This window comes from Aotus nancymaae, unplaced genomic scaffold (genome assembly GCF_030222135.1).
Source record: "Aotus nancymaae isolate 86718 unplaced genomic scaffold, 86718_ANA_hifiasm-v0.15.2.pri h1tg000007l, whole genome shotgun sequence".
NCBI lineage: Eukaryota > Metazoa > Chordata > Mammalia > Primates > Aotidae > Aotus > Aotus nancymaae.
In genome coordinates this window covers 7046275-7066087 of record NW_026988418.1, presented here as the reverse complement: position 1 = coordinate 7066087, position 19813 = coordinate 7046275, and the positions used below count along the sequence as shown (strand labels likewise).

The 19813-nt window shown below is 54.6% G+C and overlaps 1 protein-coding gene across 16 annotated transcripts in view; it reads right to left on the bottom strand.

The window, feature by feature from the left end:
• Window positions 1-19813, bottom strand: part of PTPRF (protein tyrosine phosphatase receptor type F) — a 96514-nt gene that overhangs the window by 50443 nt on the left and 26258 nt on the right. For all 16 annotated transcript variants that reach the window (XM_064372267.1, XM_021673350.2, XM_021673351.2 and 13 more), the window contains 3 exons: window positions 17939-18084; window positions 17647-17788; window positions 2320-2508 (listed from right to left, as the gene is read on the bottom strand). In XM_064372267.1, coding sequence (XP_064228337.1) covers window positions 2320-2508; window positions 17647-17788; window positions 17939-18084 — 477 coding nt within the window. The remainder of the gene's footprint in view (window positions 1-2319; window positions 2509-17646; window positions 17789-17938; window positions 18085-19813) is intronic.

Below are 19813 nucleotides of genomic sequence, written 5' to 3'. Positions count from 1 at the left end.
GGAGCAGCCAGAAGGTGAGCAGAGGGCCCGAGGTGGTCAAGGACCAAGGACAGGCCAGCATGGCTCGGTGTTAGGAGGGTCGGGGGCATAGAAAGTAGAAAGAGCTCCATGACGCCCTTACCAGAGGCCAGGCCACCAACTCAAGCTTTGACTGCCATCATCTCACTCACTGCTTACTGTAACTCCTTTTCAAACATGAGAAAACTGACACATAAAAAAGTTAAACCGCCAAGGCCAGAGAGCGGGTAAGTGGTGTAGCCAGGACCCGATGAGACATGGGGGCGTGTACTTGATCAGGAAAGCAAGGAGACACCACTGAGGTGGTCAGAGCATGGGCAGGATGTGAGCAGCAAACCTGGCCTGCAGGGCGATGGCTTCTCGGGAGGGTCTGGAGGCAGGGAAAACAGTGTCTGGTGCCTGGGATAGGACTGACACAGCAGGAGGTGACAGGGGACCAATTTGAGAGCCACAAGGGTGATAAATTTCAGAGCTCTCAAATCAAACCAACTTGAGAACCACGTTCCTTAGGTTGGGGGCTGCCACTTACAGAAAGAGGGTATGGCTGTCTGGGAAGGTCATCACTCATCACTTGGACATCACTGGTCAGGGTGACAATCAGAAGGCAGATCAATTTTTGGATCTAGAGCTCAGGCAAGAGGTTTGGGCTGGAAAGACTGAAGGTAGAGCTGCAGGTGAGGAGATGGCAGCGGGAACTTTAAGAGGGGTGAAATCATCCAGGGCAAGGCTGTGTCCATGGGGCAAGGGCGGGGCTCCCAGGCTCCTTGGTTGAAGGAAGGGAAGGAAGATGCTGCTATAGGGAAGGGGCACTAGGAAGAGGGAAGTCCCAAGAGACAGAGTCCTGGAAGGCTAGGGAAAAATGGGAGAGTGGTTGGGAAGGAGAGAGGAATGCTGCTGCCGAGAGGATGAGGAAGATGGGGCCTGAGGGGCATCCAGTGGACTGACAGTCAAGAAAGGGGAGGCCCAGGGCCAGGCACCTCAAGCCCTGCATAAATACTACACGAACCAACGTGTGAGTGAGTCTTCCCAGAGCTGCTGCCAGACAAGTCCGTGTGTTTCCAGGGAGGGGCCCAGGACTGCAGGGAGGAGCGTCTGGCTGCCTGGGACCCTGCCTGGGGGAACTGTGAGGAAACGCAGAGGAGCCGAACCGTGCCAGCCACTGGGCAGCGCTGGGCAGCGGCCACAAACACAGCCGGCCGTTTGCTGCCTTGATTATGGTTGTTTTAATTAACTGCACTACAGCTGCCTCCATCTTGTTGAGTTTTAATTAAATTAAATGAGCTAACACTTCGTGGGCTGTCTCAGGCGGCCGTAGCTGGGGCCAGAATCTTGCCCTGTTGGGCAGCTTGTCTCTCCCTCCTCCTGCTGGGCACCAAGGGGCTGTGTGCCTGGTGGGAATTGATGGGGAGGGGCTGGCATCTCAGGGAGTGGCAGGGCACCTCTGAAGCCTGCAGGGCTTTGAAAGGGGCAGGAGTCATGTCCTGCTTTTCAGTGTTGACATCACAGCTGACAGGCAGCAGGAGCTCTGGCTGGCTCTGGCCATCCTGCCAGAGGCCCACCATCCCATAGCTAGCAGGAGGGCTTCTGAAGTAAAGACTATTGGTCCAGGCTGTGCTGGCAGCAGAGGCAGAATGCAGCCAAGCTGATTCTGAACCTCTTTTCCCGCCTGCTCTGTTCCCACAAAAAACTGAATCAATTATCCTGGCGGGAGCCTCACAGGCAGATCAATCAATGGGGCGACACCTCCCTCCTGCACAATGGCATTCTTGCTTCCAGGGCTCCGAGCTGGCTCGACGGAGACATCCAGAGGAGACAGGTGGCTCTGGTTGTTGAGGGACAACAGCAAGTCCCCTTGGCTCCAGGCACCTGAGGTCCAGCCTTTTGAAGCCTAAAGAATCAGGCATCTCTGGCCTCTTTTCCCATCTAAGCCCTGCTGTCTGAGGAAGCAAGGAGAAGCATCATCCAGGCCCTGTCTCAGGCCAGGCTACAGGGAAGGAGAAAGATGGACATCCACAGAGCACCCTCAAAGAGTCCACCACATTGGCACGTCACATGTGCTAAGAGGGGCAAACTGGCCCAAAGTCTGGAGTCTGATAATCCGAAGAAGGTAAAGAGGCACAGCCAACCACGAGCTCTCTTCCCTGGGCCAGGTACACCTGCAGTAAGATCCAGCCCACCCCACCAGGTGTCCTCTGGTCAGCCTTGGAGGGTCACAGGTCCAAGAGGGTAGGCTATGCTGGGATTTGGCAACATGCCTGTCCTGAGGTCTACATGGCCCCTTGACCCCTGCCCTCTGCTCACCTGAACGCAGCTGCTTGATGCGGCCGTTGCTCGTGGCAGGGTCTACAGGAAGGAAGTCTTTGAACCAAGAAATCTCAGGGTCTGGATTTCCGCCTGCGGCGCATAGCATGGTGGCTGTGCGTGCCTTCTCCACCACCTTCAGCTGTGGGCCCATGTCGATGGAAGGGAACCCAGGGGGCAGCTGTTCCTCTGCAGACAAAGAGCAATGTGTGTATTAGGGCTGGCTCTGCCTGCCCCCGAGAACCCTTCTGGGGGTAATTTCCCCAGCTCCAGGTTTGCCAGGGCCCTCAAGACTCCCCTCCCCCAGCCCTGACTTCTAAGCATGAAGCCTACCCCGATGTGAGGAACCAGGGTCCTGAGCCTCTTTGGCAGGACAGAGGCTGCAGTGGGGCCCATCCCTGCCATGTCAGGGAGTTTCCAGGTCTGAGAAGCAACGCCTCAGACTGAAGGCGTCAGCACTTCATCTCTCCAGGCCCTGAGAAGAACGAGAATCGATGCTCTGCTGGTCACAGCAGAAAGCCCTGTATGGATGCTGGGCTGCAGTGGGTGGGAGGGCTAGCGGGGAGCTCACGTAGCATCCAACAGCCACAGCTCGGCCTGAGGGTCCCTGTGCTGTCCAGCCACCTCTCCCCTGTCCACACACACAGTGTTCCCTCCATCCAGCCTTCAGCTCTGTCACATGGCAGAGCTGACCATGGCACTGCCTGATCTCTAGCCCTGACTCTGGGAACCCCCAGCCCTACCAATGGTCCCCTTCTAACTCTGATCCTGACCTTGACCTATTTTCTACTGCAAACTTGACCTTGACCTTTCTCCCTCACTCAGTACTGACCCTGGGAGTCATGGTCAGGGCTGGGGACAATGTCTGAGCATGCAGCGGCAAAGAAGATTAAAAAGCTCTAAAGACATCAAAAGTTGGTAGTGGGAGACAAAACTCCTTCCTGGCTGCCTTCTCCCAGCTTGCCAGGGGCTGGCGGCTCATAGAGGAGTCACTGCCATGGAGTCGCAGGAACAGATGTCAGCAGCAAACCCATTCCCACTGCACATGGGCTCCCATATCTGCCCTGAAGGGCTGTGAGGCAAGGCTATCCACTCCCCACCCCTTGGAAGCATGAAAAGCTATGGTAGGCTCGGGACTGGTATAGACCAAATGGGACTCCCACCTTCACCATGAACTAGCTTTAGCGCCTGGCATGTTACTCATTCTGTGTTTCTGCTTCTATCTGTACACGGGGTTCAAGGGCCCACCTCGCAAGGCAATTGTGAGGATTCTATCTGATCATGCATGCAAGGTGTTGTGGAGCATCTGATGCGGAATTCACACCCAGTGAATATTAGCTGGTGTAACTAGTAAGGGGCAGACAGATACTGAGACTAGAGCTGGGAGCTCCCTTTTCCATCATAGGCTGGTGGCAGGCCCTTCCCAATAGGACCAAACCACCAAGCCTTTTCAAGGCCTCAGCAGAGCCTCTCTCTCAGTGTGGACGCCAGGCACAACGAATGTGGGGCAAGGGGAAAATGTGTCTTTTGTCTCCTCGGTAGGGAGAGCTGGGCTCATGGTGGGGGAGACCAGCAACATTCTGTACCTCCCTTCCACAAGCCCAGTATAAGATGGGTGTGTGAGAACATGTGCCAAGGGAAGTCAGGCTTCTATGCCAGAAAAAAGGCACATGGCAGCCTCAGATGTGAATAATTTAAAGGCTGGCAGAAACTAGCCCTCCCTGGAGCATCTTGGAGACCTAGAGAGAGCGACTGCTAGGCAGGTGAAGAGGGAGTTGGAGGAACACCAATAGGCGGGAGCAAGTTACCTATCTGCTGCCAGACCCCAGGGGGTGCTCCCCAAGGCTCCAGCTGCCAGGGGCATCCCAAAAGGACTGTGGCCCATCAGGAGCAGGGGTCTCAGGCTAGCAAGCAGTAGGACTCCCAGCACGGCCTTGCCACCCCAGCCTTTCCTGGGAGATGGCTGTGTGTTTCCCCACCTGTAGCCCTAGAAATTCTGGATATAAACCCAGTGTCTCCTTGACTGTAAATATGATCCCATAGTGCCCTTTCAGCTTTGATTTTTAAAAGTAAAATGTTAAACAGTGGTAAGACAAGGGAAGGAGCTCGGAAATGAAGAGGACTGGGATGTACCAGGCAGTGGAGCAGCCTCCTTTGGCCCAGCTGCTGCTTGCTTCCATGAAGTGCAGGACTCATCTCCCCAAGAGCTGGGGACACTCAGGGCTGCTAGGGCCATCCTGACCTACAGGGCACCAGTCTAGTTCTTCTAAGACCTCATTCCTACCTGCTCAGCTCATGAGGAGGACATGGCCACAGCCTGCTAGAGTCAGGCTCCAGGAGTCAAGTGGCCTCCACCTCCACCCGCAGATAGGGAAGGGAAAGGAAGTACAAATGTGTGCAGCAGCATGTCTTGGAATCTACTCTGAATTCCTTACACGGGGAAGGTCTTTGGGATTTACGCCAAATTAAGGACAATTAATTTTCCTCCCTCAATTATCACACCCTCAGTGGCTCTGTCCTTGGCTCAGATCATCCCTCAGGCACCGCCGCCAGAGCCTAAAACCAGCGTGTGTAAAGAGCCGTCCATAAAACAGCAGGACCCAAAAGCCAGTCCCCTGTGCCAACTAGGCTTCTAGGCAGCACTCAGAAGGCTGCCACTCTGCCACCCAGGGAGGGAAGTGGGTCTCACAGGAGGGCTCCAGCCCCTCAGGAGCAACCTGCTGCTACCTCTTCCTTCTCTCCCGCCCAGGCACCTCGGAACATTCAAGCACAGCCAAGAACAGCAGCCCTTTCCTGACACCCACCACGCGCCTGGCCCGGTGGAGCACTGGGCATCCTGGTGTCTGACCTATCAGCCAGACTGGCACACTGACCAGCTTCCCCCACAGGCACCTGCAGGAGCTGGGTCCGCCAAGGCCTGAACACTCAGGCTGAGGACCTGGGCAACTCCTCAGCTGATGTCACATGATCACTCCAAACCCATGAACAACTGGGAAAACTGAGACCCAGGTATGAGGGACAGTAAGATTTATGGAGCATTTACTAGGTTCCAGGTACTACGTTAAAATGCTTTACATCTTTACCAAAGCCTCATGAGGTACATGAGCAACCACGGGCTTAGAGAAATCTAGACATCTAGACATCTGCCCAAGGTCACATAGCTACATCACAGGTGGAGCTGGGAAGAGATCGGGTGGTAGGCCCCCAGCCTCATCGCTCTAGGCGTGGACACCCCTCCTCCCCACAGAGCGAGGGCCAGCAGCCCTCCCCCACGCCACGCCCTTAGCCGGCGGGGCTCAGGCTCCACTGCAGAGCCCCGCACATACACCGCGGCGTTTGCGTTTACCGCAAAGTGAACCCTCGGGTCCCCCACATGTGGACACTCGCAGTCACGCACCCACGTTCCAACCCCGGGATGCACCAGTCACGCCGAGTCCCCTCAAATCACATCCTGTTGGCGCCGAAGGGGAGGAAAGTCCCCTCCCCGCTCCAGGCCAGCCGGTAGCCATGGCGACGGCGGAGCGGCGGGAGCCACGGCAGAAGAGCTGCGTGTGCCCGAGTACGTGCAGGCAGGCGCGCGCATCCGCTGTCCGCCCGGGCGCTGCCCTTCCCGCCCCCGCCTGGGTGGAGCCTCCGCACTCCTTCCCAGGCAAGGGCTCCCAAACTCCGGGGAATCCTCCTACTAGGCTTTCCCACTTCCCCGACGCGGCCCTCCCCTCCACCCGCAACTGGGTGACCCCCCCACCAACGCCCCGCACAGTGCAGGGAGGGGCCATCTGCCTCCGCAACCTCAGCGCTGGGGGCGTCCGCACTATGCGTCTCAGGGCCATCACCTGATCCCCTGGACGAAAAGAGAAGCCCACGGGGCCTTCAGAGGTAACTAGGGGCCCGAGTATCCACACTGTTTGCGGATTCTACCTGCAGGCACAGCAGCGTGCACACACATTCCCTGGGTTCTCTCCGGCTCGCGCAGATCTGTGTGCAAGGTGGGGACTGCGCACATGTGCGCGAATGCCTCCTGCACCTAACTGGCCTTTAGCCACTGCAGCAAGGAGACCTGTCCCCTTCCGTGGACAGGTTCAGTTGCTCCATGGGCAGAAGATGATGACAACGGGGGCGGGGGCGGGGACAGGGGAGGGTGGAAGGGTGGTGGGAATCTAAGGTTCAGAGGCAGGTGGGAGCTGGGTTAACCTCCCACAGCAGTGTTAGAGCTGATCAGTTAGACTCCACAGCTCACTTGCCATCTTGGTGGCTTCCTGGAGGAGGGAGATTCAAGAACAGGAAACACATGAGCATGGGAGGCAGAAGCTTTCCAGGGAGGGGGGTGGAAACTGCCTTTGTAAAGGCTGTAGGGAGAGTGGTGGGACAACAGTAGCAAGGCGAGTCTGGTGAGAGCTAGGACATGTGTTGGGGTCCTGACAGATGAGCCTAGGATGGGGGTGGAGGCTGCTGAGGCCCCCTACAAAGTACACATAGGTCTCTTTGTCCAGCTCAGCCTTGGACGCCTGAGGGGGAGTCTCTGGGCCAGAGGGAGGGGGCTGAACCAGGGAAGCTGACAGATGGAGACGCCTTGCAGGGTCCCGGGGCAGGCAGCACCGTCTGTCAGTATGACCTTCTCACCCGTGTTTACCCAGCTTCGTGGCGTCTCTGTGCAAACGCAGGCACGCACCCGCACACACAGACACAGGCTCCCTGGGGTGGCACCGTCTGTGAGCCTGACTGCCTCCCCTAAGCGTGAGTGTTAGGCCTGGCCTCACCCTGCATCTCAACACACAGACACCGTAGAAACATGCACAGCCAGGAACCCACAGAAATAAACATGGAGAGAGAGACAGGTGTAAAAATAGAAACCTACATGTGCATATGGAGGGGCACCTGCAGTGACAAGCACCTGTGGAAACAGACACATGCAAGCAGATCCAGAGGCGGTGCATGCAGAGACACGCAAACACACATGTGGAGACATGCAGAGCCAGACACACCTATGCTGAGACACATGCGCCAGGAGACACATGCAGGGACAAGACACATGCAGGAACCTCGTAGGGGGCAGGGCTGCTGGATCCCCCTGCCCTTCAGCCTCTCCACAGAAGCCAAGGCCACCTCCAGCAGTTCCATCCTCAGCAGGGCCAGGGCCAGATGCCCCCCAAAAGTCAAAGGCTGCCAGATCCACACACTCCCATACTCTCAGAGAGCCCAGCCCCACCCCCAGGCTTCCAGGCAATAAGGGGGGCCTGGGGAGCCTTGGGCCCATCTCCCTTCGCAGCTTTCAGTCTCGATTTTCAGCTGTTTTTCCAAGAGCAAACTCCCACCTCTTCCAGCACTCAGATTTCATCAAACCTGGCATCTTAAAAGCCTGTTTTGTTTTTCAATCTGAGCTGTTTGGGGCCCGTTGGCAGGCGCAGCCTCCCGCTCCCAGTCATCCCCCCCTTCTTCCTCGGGTTTCCCTGGCACCCCACATTGCCTTACTCAACCTGGTGGGTGAGGCCTCCCCACCACATGAACCCAGGGGCCATACCTTGCACACACACCCGCCCCACGCTGCACTTCCGGACTCAGGCCCACACTGGACTCTCCTTCAGTGGCTCTCCCAGCTCAGTCCTACTCCAGGGAGACTCCTGTCATCCATTCACTCCCTAGGTTCGGCCCCCTGCTTCAGTCACTCTAGACACCGAGAACCTCCCTTCTCACTGCTCAGCCCTGCGGCCCAGCTGCACCCTGCTGCCTCCTGACACCAAGGCCAATGATGGCTCCACGAAACTAACTGTTAAGGACACATGCCAGGTCTCTCAGCAGCACCCTACCCTGCTGACCACTCCTCCTTTGCACTCTTTTCTCTTGACCTTCTTGGCCTCACACACTCTCCTGGTTTCCCTCCAGTCTCTCAGGAACCTCCTACCAACATGAAGAGTCGGTTCCTGGGACTCCTGTCCTGGCTCTGGATCCCTGAGATTTGCTATTTCTCAGCCTGCAAGATGCCAATTCCAGATGTCCCCCAGAGTGCCAGGCAAATGTGTACGAGGCCTCTTTGACATCTCCCCTGGATGCCTGTGCACACGGGGCTCAACAGATTTCTAACGGGACTCACCAACTCGCCTCCTCAAACCTGGTCCTCCTCCAGTACGTGAATCTTAGAAATGGCACCCCCACCTACCCAGCCCCAAGGTCAGGAACCTGGAGCCTTGCACCTCCCCAGTCCTACAGGTAGCCAGGCAGGCCTCTACTCTTTCTAACCTTTTTTTTTTTCTGGAGATGGAATCTCGTTTTGTCGCCCAGGCTGGAGTGTGGTGGCGCCATCATCTCCCTGCAACCTCTGCCTCCCAGGTTCAAGCAATTCTCATGCTCAGCCTCCCGAGTAGCTGGAATTACAGGTGCATGCCACCACGTCCAGCTAATTTTTTATTTGTAGTAGAGACAAGGTTTCACCATGTTGGCCAGGCTGGTCTCAATCGAACTGCTGACCCCAAGTGATCTGCCCACCTTGGCCTCCCAAAGTGCTAGGATTATAGGTGTGAGCCACTGTGCCTGGGCTCTTTCTAACCTTCTAGTAAACTGTTCCCCTTTCTTCCCCTATCATACCCAGATGTGCACCAATGCTAACTCTCGCCTGGACTGCAACAACCTGTTACTGGTTTCCTTCCGCCCCCGACTGTGCACCCGTAGGGACCTTTCTGAGGCTTAAGTTTGATCATGTCATTCCTCTGATTAAAATTCAATCGGGAGCAGTGGCTCATGCCTGTGATCCTAGCACTTTGGGAGGCCGAGGTGGGTATATCACTTCAGGTCAGGAGTTTAAGGTCAGCCTGGCCAACATGGTGAAACCCCATCTCTACTGAAAATACAAAAAGTTAGCCGCGTGTGGTGGCGCACGCCTGTAATCCCAGCTACTGGGGAGGCTGAGAAGTGAGAATCGCTTGAACCCAGGAGGTGGAAGTTGCAGTGAGCAGAGATCAGGCCACTGCACTCCAGCCTGGGTGACAGAGTAAGACTCCGTCTCAAAAAAAAAAAAAAAAAACGGTCCTCTCTCCTTAGCAAACCAGCGCAGCGAGGGAGCACCTTACCAAGGATGGAGAATGTGCACACGCAGGACATTTGGGCATTTAAACCTCCAACTTGGTGAGCCTATTCCCAGAGCCACTGGATTCACTGTGGTCATGAGGCTAGGGAAGAGAAGAGGATGCATGGCCACACGCACAGTAGGCCTTACAAGTACCTATGACTATAGGGGCAGGGGGCCAGGCTGGGTACTGGGGAAGTATCCAGTGTCCATGGCTAACAGAAGAGGCAAGAGTACCACTTACTCAGCAGCAGCACCCATTCAGAAGGGAGTCCACTTGGGCACTTGAAGACAGATCACAGCTAATAAAAATAGGAAACTCCAGGTACCAAGAAAACCAGGGTCTGACCTTCAACGCCCTCTTGGCAGTGCCTACTTAATTAATACCTCTCCCATCCTCATGCCTGGGGCCTAGAACCTCCAGGAACTGGTTGTAGAACCTCACGTCTGCGTGGATCTGAAATCTACTGCGGTCATGGGGGTGGAAGGACAGGTCACACAGGACCACAGCAGCTGGACCAGGGGTATACAGGTCATGCCTCAGCTGCTAAGGGGGGTAGAAGCTGGCCTGGGTTCCAGGTTCTGGGGCCATTTCTACATCCTCTGTGTTGCAAATCAGGTGAGTGACAGGCCCAGCTTCTGCCAAAGCAGACTGTTACCCAGACACACATGTAGACAATAGAAAGGGCTCACATCTTGCCCCTTGGGAAGCCATCTTGTGCCTGCAGTAACCCTTTACCCAGACTCCCCAGCCATCAAAGTCAGGCCTGGGCCAAGTCATTCCACCATGGGTGGGAGGAATACACAGGTTTGGAGAAGGGAAGGAGGTAGAGCAGAGAGAGATAACTCCTTAAGAAAACATGCACCCATCTCACAAATGTAAGCTCCCTTACCAGTTCTGCTGCTGGATACCTCAGGACAGGGTCATATGTCGATCACTGGCCCCCTGTCCCTAGGGCTGTTTCCAAAGGGACTGTGTTGGGGAGTGGTCAGGGGGTACTGCAAGAGGTCCCTCATCACCCTACAGGTCCCAAAGTCAGTCAGGGTTAGAGCTCCTGCAGAACCCAGAGGTCCAAGCCCAGTACAGCACTGACTTGCCCCCACCCTGGCCACTACACTTCATGTGCCTGATAACCCTTCCCCAGAGCCTGCTCCAAGGCTGGCAACACCAACTCCATCCAGACACCTGGATTCCCTGACCCGCATGGCGTAGGTGGTATGGTCCTGGCTGGTTGGCACACTTGAGGCCAGGTGGGAACAGACAGAAGGGATTGCGGGCTTGGTGGGGTAGGGGAGGGAGAGGAAAGGGGTCCCAAGACCTCCAGCAGGCAAGTCTGGGCAGGATCCCTATCTGGTGCACCCCATCTCCTGGCCTGGCTACAGAGGAGCTGCTGACGGACCACCGTAGGTGCTGAGAACAACAGCTCAGCCAGACCATTCTGGCCACATCCAACTCTGTCCAGCTTCCTGGCTGACCAACAGGTCCAAACAGGGATCCTGCAAGGTCCCAGAGACAATGAGCCCAGACACAGCATCTCTGACCTCCTGCCAGTACCAGACTGACCCCACCACACTCCAGCTCGGGCTGCTTGCTGCCCACTCCTGCTGCTGTCCACGCAGCTTGTAAGACGCACACCACCTGCTGTCCACTCCCACCCCACGTAATACTGCCATGGTACACCTACATACACAGCCTGCTGCACACCACCTGCTATACACACAAATATACTGCCTGCTGCATAGGTACACACACACTGCTTGCTACACACACATACACAGCCTGATGCATACACACATAGCCTGCTGCGCACACGCACGCATGCGCACACACACACACACACTGCCCACTGCATACCACCTGTTATACACACACTGCCTGCTGCACATGTACACACACACACACACACACTGCTTGCTGCATACCACCTGCCATACATACCACACAAACACTGCCTACTGTATACCCCTGCAAGCTACCTGCTGTGTAAATGTGTGTGTGCATGCACACACTGCCTGATACATACACACCCTGGTACATACCACCTGCTGTACACACACACAAACACACTACCTGCTGCACATACACACATAGCCTGTTACACACCACTGCTACACACCCCACAAACTATTCACTGCACATAAACACACATACACACACCACACACTGCCTGAAACACACACTGCCTGCTACACACCACCTGCTGTATACACACACACACACACACACACACACAGCCTGATACACACAGGCTGCTGAACACCACCTGCTGTACACCCCACAAACAGCTGCTGCATGTTGCACATAAACACACATCACACATTGCATGATACACACACACTGCCTGCTGCACACCACCCTGCTGTACACATACATGCACACTGCCTGCTGCACAAATACACAGCCTACTGCACACCACCTGTTGCATACCCTTGCTGCACATAAACACACTGACTGATACAAACACAGGTAGCCTGCTGCAGGGCACACTGCACACACATACTGCCTACTGCCCACACACTGCCTGATGCATACCCCTTGCTGTATACAACGTATTCACAACCTACTTACACACCACACCCACACACTGCCTGATGCACACACCACCTGCTGTACACCCAATGCCCTGCCTGAAGCACACATGTGCATACAGACACTGCCAGCTGCAACACAGCCCATAAAGCACACAGTACCTCCTGCACACACTGCCCCCTTCCCCACTGCCTGATACTCATGTGTGCAGTCTACTGCACATCCCGTTCTGTGCACACAGCTTGCAAAGCAGCACCCCTGCTGTATACACTACACCACACACTTCACACACACACTGCCTTAAACACGGCACACAGGGCACCCACACCACACACAGTGCACCTTATCAATGAGCCCAAGACAAACAATGCCACCTGCACTCCGAACCCTTGGAGCCAGGCCCCCCAGGACAAGTCCAAAACAGCTCATCCCTGCTCCACAGCCTCTTTCTTCTCCCCACCTCCTCGTCCCTTCCAGAACCTACCCAAAGCCACCAGTGCCCTCCCCATACAACTGAATGTCTGGCGGCCTCCTGGGGCTTTCCCGGCCAGTACTTCCAGGCCTTAAACCTGCGGCCCCAGCTGAATCCATGACTTACAGACTGAGCTCCAAGACCTTCACTGCCCCCCAGCCTCCTGTAGGGAAAGGCCAGGAATCCAGGCCTGCCTCCCCTCCCCCATGGCTCCCCCTCCCTGGTGAGGGAAAATGTCAGATTCCGTGTCTCAGTGGCGGCAGCGGGCGGGTTGGAGGGGGAGTGATTCAGCCGCCGCCTCAAGAGTGCGGAGCGAGAAGAGCTTTTCCTGCCATTACCCGGCGAGGGAGAGGCTGGCGCGCTAATGGCTTCAATTACCACTCAGACAGGAACACTGGGCGGCGGGCCCTAAGCTCATCACAGCCAGGACGGGCTCACCTCGGCCAGCTTGTGCTGGGCACCCCTACCTCGTACAGTCCTGGCGGGGGTGTCGAAGGGAGGCCACACTGGGAATGACAATCCTGCTCAGAAGCGGGGTGCAAAGGACGCGGTTGTTGGGGGGGGCACTCCCACGGGCTGTGGTGGGAGTGGCGCTGGAGCCAGAGCAGTCTGGCCTGTTGTGACATGAGGCAAGGGCAGAGGGCACAGAACAGACTGCGGGCCTGGGATCCTTTTTGGGGGAACACTGATCTTCACCTGAGCCAGTTCACCCCAGACAGCCCTCAGTTACTCTCCAAGGAGCCCAGCTCACAGGGAGAGCTGTGTGCAACTCAAGAGGGGGGCTGGACTCTTACTCCTCAGCCCCCAACCAGCTCCGTCCTCTCCCCAGCCCTCCTCAGACTGGTGGTGGACTCAAGAATGGCCCTGGCTCCTGCTGGCCCCACCCCAGAGCTCCAGTCCAGCCATCCTTTCACCCAGTTCCTGTAGGCACCCAGCTTTCTTGACCCTCCTAGGAGGGAGGGCGCCCCTCCCGCCAGGGGAGGAGTGGGCGGGGCAGGGGGCGGGTGTTCACCCTCTGGGCTGCCTCCCTCTGGCCCTCCCCTGGCACGCCTTTCTGTCAAGCCCCATGCTGGTCAAGGTTACACAGACCAACAGGATAAGTCAGCATTTTGTCTTCCTGGTGCTGTGTTTCAGAAGCAGGAGGGGCTCACTCAGACCCACAGCTCCACACCCTTCCCCAGAGCATGGACAGAGTCTGGGTACTTGCCCCACATTCTCCCCAGCCTCATCAGACACTTCTCATCTCACACACCAGAAGCACAAACACATACTGCTGGTCCCTGGTAAAGAAACCCAACGGAGACACCTCCTGCCAGTCCTTTTTTTTTTGAGATGGAGTCTTCTGTCGCCCAGGCTGGAGTGCAGTGGCACAATCTAAGCTCACTGCAACCTCCTCCTTCTGGGTTCAAGCAATTCTCCTGCCTTAGCCTCCGAAATAGCTGGGATTACAGGCATGTGCCACCACGCCAGGTTAATTTTGTATTTTTTAGTAGACAGGGTTTCGCCATCTTGGCCGGGACAGCCTCAAACTCCTGACCTCAAGTGATCTGCCTGCCTCAGCCTCCCAAAGTGCTGGGATTACAGGCGTGAGCCACCGCACCCAGCCCCCTCCTGTCAGTCTGAGTGGGTCCTTCTCACTCCAGGCCTGAAAGACTACCTCCATCCTCCTCAACCCTTTGAAAGATAAGGCTGCCCAGGGCAGTGGCAGAGGTAAGAGAGCTCCTGACACAGGACTTGGGGCTTAGGCGCTTTTTAAGGACTTCTCTTTCAACACTAACAAGGAGGCCCTGTTCCCCAATCTGAGAGCCCGAAAATAAGCCCTCTGGGGCATCTGGTCCTTCTGCCACTTCCAAAATGCCAGGGCAGGGCAGATGGCTCCCTGCTAGGACAGATGCCAACAGGAGGATGGGCAGTGTTGAAATACTTGCCCCCAGGTCATGAGTGGGGAAACTGAGGTCAGGAGTGGCAGGGAGGAGCCTGAAAACACTCAGCAATCAGTGATCCTGGCCCAGGGCCTATTCTCTGGGTTCCTGTTCCACAGGTAAGTCCCCCGTGGGAGCAGACGGTGGGACTGCACCACCGGATGATGCCAGGCAGCACAGAGGCCAACAACCTTCAGCTCACATGGTGAGGCCTCAAGATGTACAGCTTCCAGCCCCACAGCAACCACCATTCACACTCCTGGGAAGTGCTTCATACATAGCATTCAACCTTCCAAATCAGCTTGGGTGGTAGGCATTTCATCCATTTACAGATGGAGCAAATGAGGCTCAAAGGTATAGTTACTGGCCCAAGGTCACATGGGAAGCGAGTGGTCCAGAGTCTTAACCACTGTCCTCCACGGCCCCTCTAAGCTTGTAGAACCCATGGACTCATACGAGACACAGATGCAAAAGGGTAACCGAATGGAGATGCGTGTATGAACAGATAAAGCCACGGAGTAAAAATGGCCAATGTGGAAAGATGTTCAGCTGTTCTTGTAATCAAAGAAATGCAAATTAAATTGAGATGCCATTTTTTGCCTATTAATTTGGCAAAAAATATTTTTTTTGGCCAGGTGCAGTGGCTCACGCCTGTAATCCCAGCACTTTGGAAGGTTGAGTGAGGTGGGCAGATCATGAGGTCAAGAGATCGAGACCATCCTGGCCAACATGGTAAAACCCCATCTCTACTAAAAATACAAAAATTAGCTGGGTGTGGTGGCACGCTCCTGTAGTCTCAGCTACTCAGGAGGCTGAGGCAGGAGAATTGCTTGAACCCAGGAGGTGGAAGTTGCAGTGAGCCAAGATCACGCCATTGCACTCCAGCCTGGCGACAAGAGCAAGACTCTGTCTCAAACAAAATGAAAACAAAACAAGATTTTTAAAAATGATAAAATGATGTGCAGGAAAGAGGCCCTCTTCTGCCCTGCTTGGCAGGAGAATGAACTGACACAATCTTCTAGAAACACTGAAAGGCCTAAAAATGCATGTGCCCTTTGACTCAGCAATTCTACTTCCATGAATCTAGAATAAGGAAATAATCAGGAAGGTGAACACATCCATCTGCAAAGACGTGTATGGCACTTTACTTATAAAAGCAAAAAACTGGAAACATACGTGTCCAACAATAAGGGAATGGCTGAATAAATTAGGGTACTTCCATGAGACAGCTTACCCATAGCCATTAAGAATAATGATACAGGCCGATGTGGTGGCTCACGCCCATAATCCCAACATTTTGGGAGGTCGGAGCGGGTGGATCACCTGAGGTCAGAAGTTCGAGACCTGTCTGGCCAATATGGTGAAACCCCATTTCTACTAAAAATATGAAAATTAGCCAGGTGTAGTGGCATGCACCTGTAATCCCAGCTACTTGGAAGGCCGAGGCAGGAGAACTGCTTGAACCCAGAAGGCGGAGGTTGCAGTGAGCTGAGATTGCGCCATTGCACTCCAGCCTGGGTGACAGTGCCAGACCCTGTCTCAAAAAAATAAAAACGAATAATGATACGGAAGAATATTTAATGGTAAGGTAGATGTTAGCCGTATGGTTTTTTTAAAAGTCAGTCTACAAATCATTGAACAGTATGTGATCCCATTTCTGTTCACATACACACATATGCATGCACAGAAAATGGGCCACAAGAAAATAACCAAATGTTATTAGTAGAGGTAGGGTAATGAGACATTTTAATATGTTTTTCTGTGCTATTCTATACTTTTCCATTTTTCAAAAAGGAACAGATATTGATATCACATTTAAAAGAAAGCAACGATCAGCCAGGCGTGATGGCTCACGCCTGTAATCCTAGCACTTTGGGAGGCAGAGGCAGGCAGATCACCTGAGGTCAGGAGTTTGATACCAGCCTGACCAACATGGTGAAACCCCATCTCTACTAAAAATACAAAATTAGGCTGGGCGCGGTGGCTCAAGCCTGTAATCCCAGCACTTTGGGAGGCCGAGGCGGGTGGATCACGAGGTCAAGAGATCGAGACCATCCTGGTCAACATGGTGAAACCCCGTCTCTACTAATACAAAAAAATAGCTGGGCATGGTGGCGCGTGCCTGTAATCCCAGCTACTCAGGAGGCTGAGGCAGGAGAATTGCCTGAACCCAGGAGGCGGAGGTTGCGGTGAGCCGAGATCGCGCCATTGCACTCCAGCCTGGGTAACAAGCGAAACTCCGTCTCAAAAAAAAAAAAAAAAAAAAAAAAAAAAAAAAAAAAAAATACAAAATTAGCCGGGCGTGGTGGCACTCGCCTGTAGTCCCAGCTACTTCGGAGGCTGGGGCAGGAGAACTGCTTGAACCTGGGAGGTGAAGGCTGCAGTGAACCGAGATTGAGCCATTGCACTCCAGCCTGGGCAATAAGAGCAAGACTTTGTCCCCACAACCACTCCCCCTCCTCAAAAAAAAGAAAGCAACAATTGATGCTATACTCAGAAAATACATACAGATTCAGACTGATGAATCCGTTGTGGCTGGGGTCTGATCATGCCACCCCCGCCCTGTTTGTGGCTTCCTATGTCCCCAGCAGAGTGTTCATTTCTCAGCCAGATCCTGTGTAATCTGGCCTCCAACCTCTTCAGACTCATGCTGAATTGCTTTCCCCTTCTTCCTGTGCTCTCTAGCTCCCCCTCTGCCCTCCAGAAAACCCAAATTGAACTACTCAAAAGTTCTCCGAAAGCTCCATTCTCTCGTTTCTGGGCCTGGGCACCTGCCCAGCTGCCAACTGCCACCCCCAACTCCTACCTGTCCTCAAGACTTGGCTTAGACACAGCTCCCTCCTCCTCGGTGCTCAGAGGACTTCAAGGTGGTCCAGGTAGTGTTTGTGAATGAATGGAGAAGCCACCAAGTGAGAGAAGACACTAAAATCCACAGACAGAGCCCCAGCCCTCAGCTCACAGGGGCAACAAGGAACATACCTGACACCTACGGCCAGGCTCCAAATGGAAATCAGGTCCACTGCCACAGCCACAGTCATGTAACACAAGGGATACACAACTGCAGCTCCACACCTCCAGTCAGATCCCAGACCCCAACCAGGCGACAAGCCAGCTTAGCAGTATAGTACAAAGGCACCATGCCTCACACAGCTGGCCTCAGCATAAGCCACATAATTCAGACCAGATCCAATGACTATCCCTGTCTACTAATGACTTTCGCCAACCCCAAGGTGGCCAGTGCCCTTCCACCAAAGACGCATGGGTCCAGGGCAGGATCAGGGCTGGCTGGCTCTTCCCATACCTCAGCCCAGCAGCCCACTGTGCCACAAGTCTCCCTAGCACGTACCTTCGAGCACTGAGAGCTTGGCACTAGTGTTGATCTCACCCAGGCTGTTCGTGGCTGTGCACTCATAGATGGCTTCATCTCGCTGCACCCGCAACGGCTGGATCCGCAGCACTGACCCTGCCCCATCATCAAACTCAATTACCTGTCAGAGGACAGACATTGGGTCACAGCCTACTCAGGACACAGGACCCAAAGGCCCAGGGGGAGGGAGACTGAATGGAGAGAATGGGGGACCAGACCTCAGAGTGGGCGGACCCTGAGCCCTGCCTACCCCTTCCCATTACGGACATACCTCAAAGCGCTGGGAGCTGACTTTCTTCCCCTTCTTCATCCATGTGATGCGTGGCTTGGGTTCCCCCGTGGCTTGGCACACGAAGGAGGCTACCCCTCCTGACAGCCCAGTCTGGTCCTCAGGGACTCTAATGAAGACAGGTTTGCCTGGAAGAGATGGAGATGCCACAGCACAGTCACTACAGGAATGGCCAATGAGGCAGGTGGCAGTCATGGGGCAGAAAGACCTACGAAGAAAACAATGACACCTAACCTTTATGTAGCACTTTGTATGTGCCAGGCACTGTTCGGAGAGTTTCACATTTATTAACTCTTTTAAGCGTATGAGGCCTGTGCTATAACTGTATCTGTTTCTAGAGACCCAGAGAGGTTAAGGGATTTGTCCAATATGACACAGCTGGTAAGTAAGTGGCAGCGCTCAGATCTCAACCCAGGTGTTTTGTTTTAACACAAAAACCTCTCTAGCTCCCTCTGAACAGAGAGGGAGCTAGAGAGCACTGTGACCACTGCACCCTTCTGTTGGCCACCCTCCATCAATTCCAAGCTCCAGGAAAAAGGCATCCTGGAGAGCTGCTGGGAAGAGCTCCAGCTCTCTCTGAGAGCTGTCCCTCCCCCTGCTCTCCATCTCGGTGATGGCACCGTCATCCACCCCGGGGCTCCAGCCAGGAACCGTGACTCCTCCCTCTCTCCTGGCCCCCACATACCAGCAGCAGTCCCAAAGGCCTAGACAGTCCAGCTCCTAAGTATCTCTGGATGTCTTCCCAGGTGAACACTTTCCTGTAAATCTGCCCCTCCCACCCCTCCCCCACTGACTTGGTTATTGCTTTCTGACGGTTTCCCCAAGGTGTCCACAGGGAGGCAGAGGGAGGAAAAGAAAGGTGGGGGCTCAGACACGGCACTGCCACACCCTCATCATCTTGGTACACATACCAGGGATAACTCGCACCCTCTATCCCTAAGAATTCCACCACCTAGAGTCATGAACCCAGAGAAACCCGACCCACTTGCTACAATCTTGTAGCAATAGCTCTTTAATCCTGACAGCTGATCCATTTCCTATTAATCAGGCCAATGAACAGCTCCAAAAAGGCCAGTAGTACCGTGAGAAATGACCTTTCAGACCACCTGTTCGGTGCCCAGGAGCCCAGGCCCAGCCTGGTCCCTGGCACAGAAATGTGTGCAATGATGACAATCCTTTGCCAAGCACTCCCTCTGCACCAGGCTCTTTATCTTTAGTCCTTTATTGCTATTATCCCCAGTTTACAGGCTCAGAGGGGTCAAGTCACTTGTCCAAGGTCACATACCAGTGGGGGACACATCTGGGACCTGAATTCAGGCATGTTTGACTGCAAAACACCTGGTACAAAACAGTTCACACAAGATTGTCGGGGACCTTGTCAAGATCAGGGTCAGTGGAGTGGTGGGGGCCAAAGCCAGACCAAAGAAGGCCAAAGAATGACTGGGAGGTGATGAGGGAGAGAGGAGAGTAGAGGTGACTTACAGCAGGCGGCTGGGAAGGATAAGGGGGGAGGGAGGTTTGTGAATTTTTGTTTCTTTTTTTCTTGAAGACAGATATGAAAGGCAGTGTTTAAATAGAGAAGGGATGGAAGATGGGGCAGAGTATCCCAGGAGAAGAGGGTGTAAGGGAGCAGGGTAGGGAGTGGCAGCTGCAGGTACCAGCATGGAAGGAACTTTTGAGAATTCCAAGGCCCGGGGGCTCTGGGGGTTTTATGTAATTATTATGCAAGTCTGTCATCATCTCTGGGCCTCTGTTTTCCTGTCTGCAAAACAGTGACCCAGGATTCTGTCACACATGGAATGAGATGTCTGTAAACTGCTCCACATGGTGGGCCTTCCCTGAGGGAAGTACTATCAG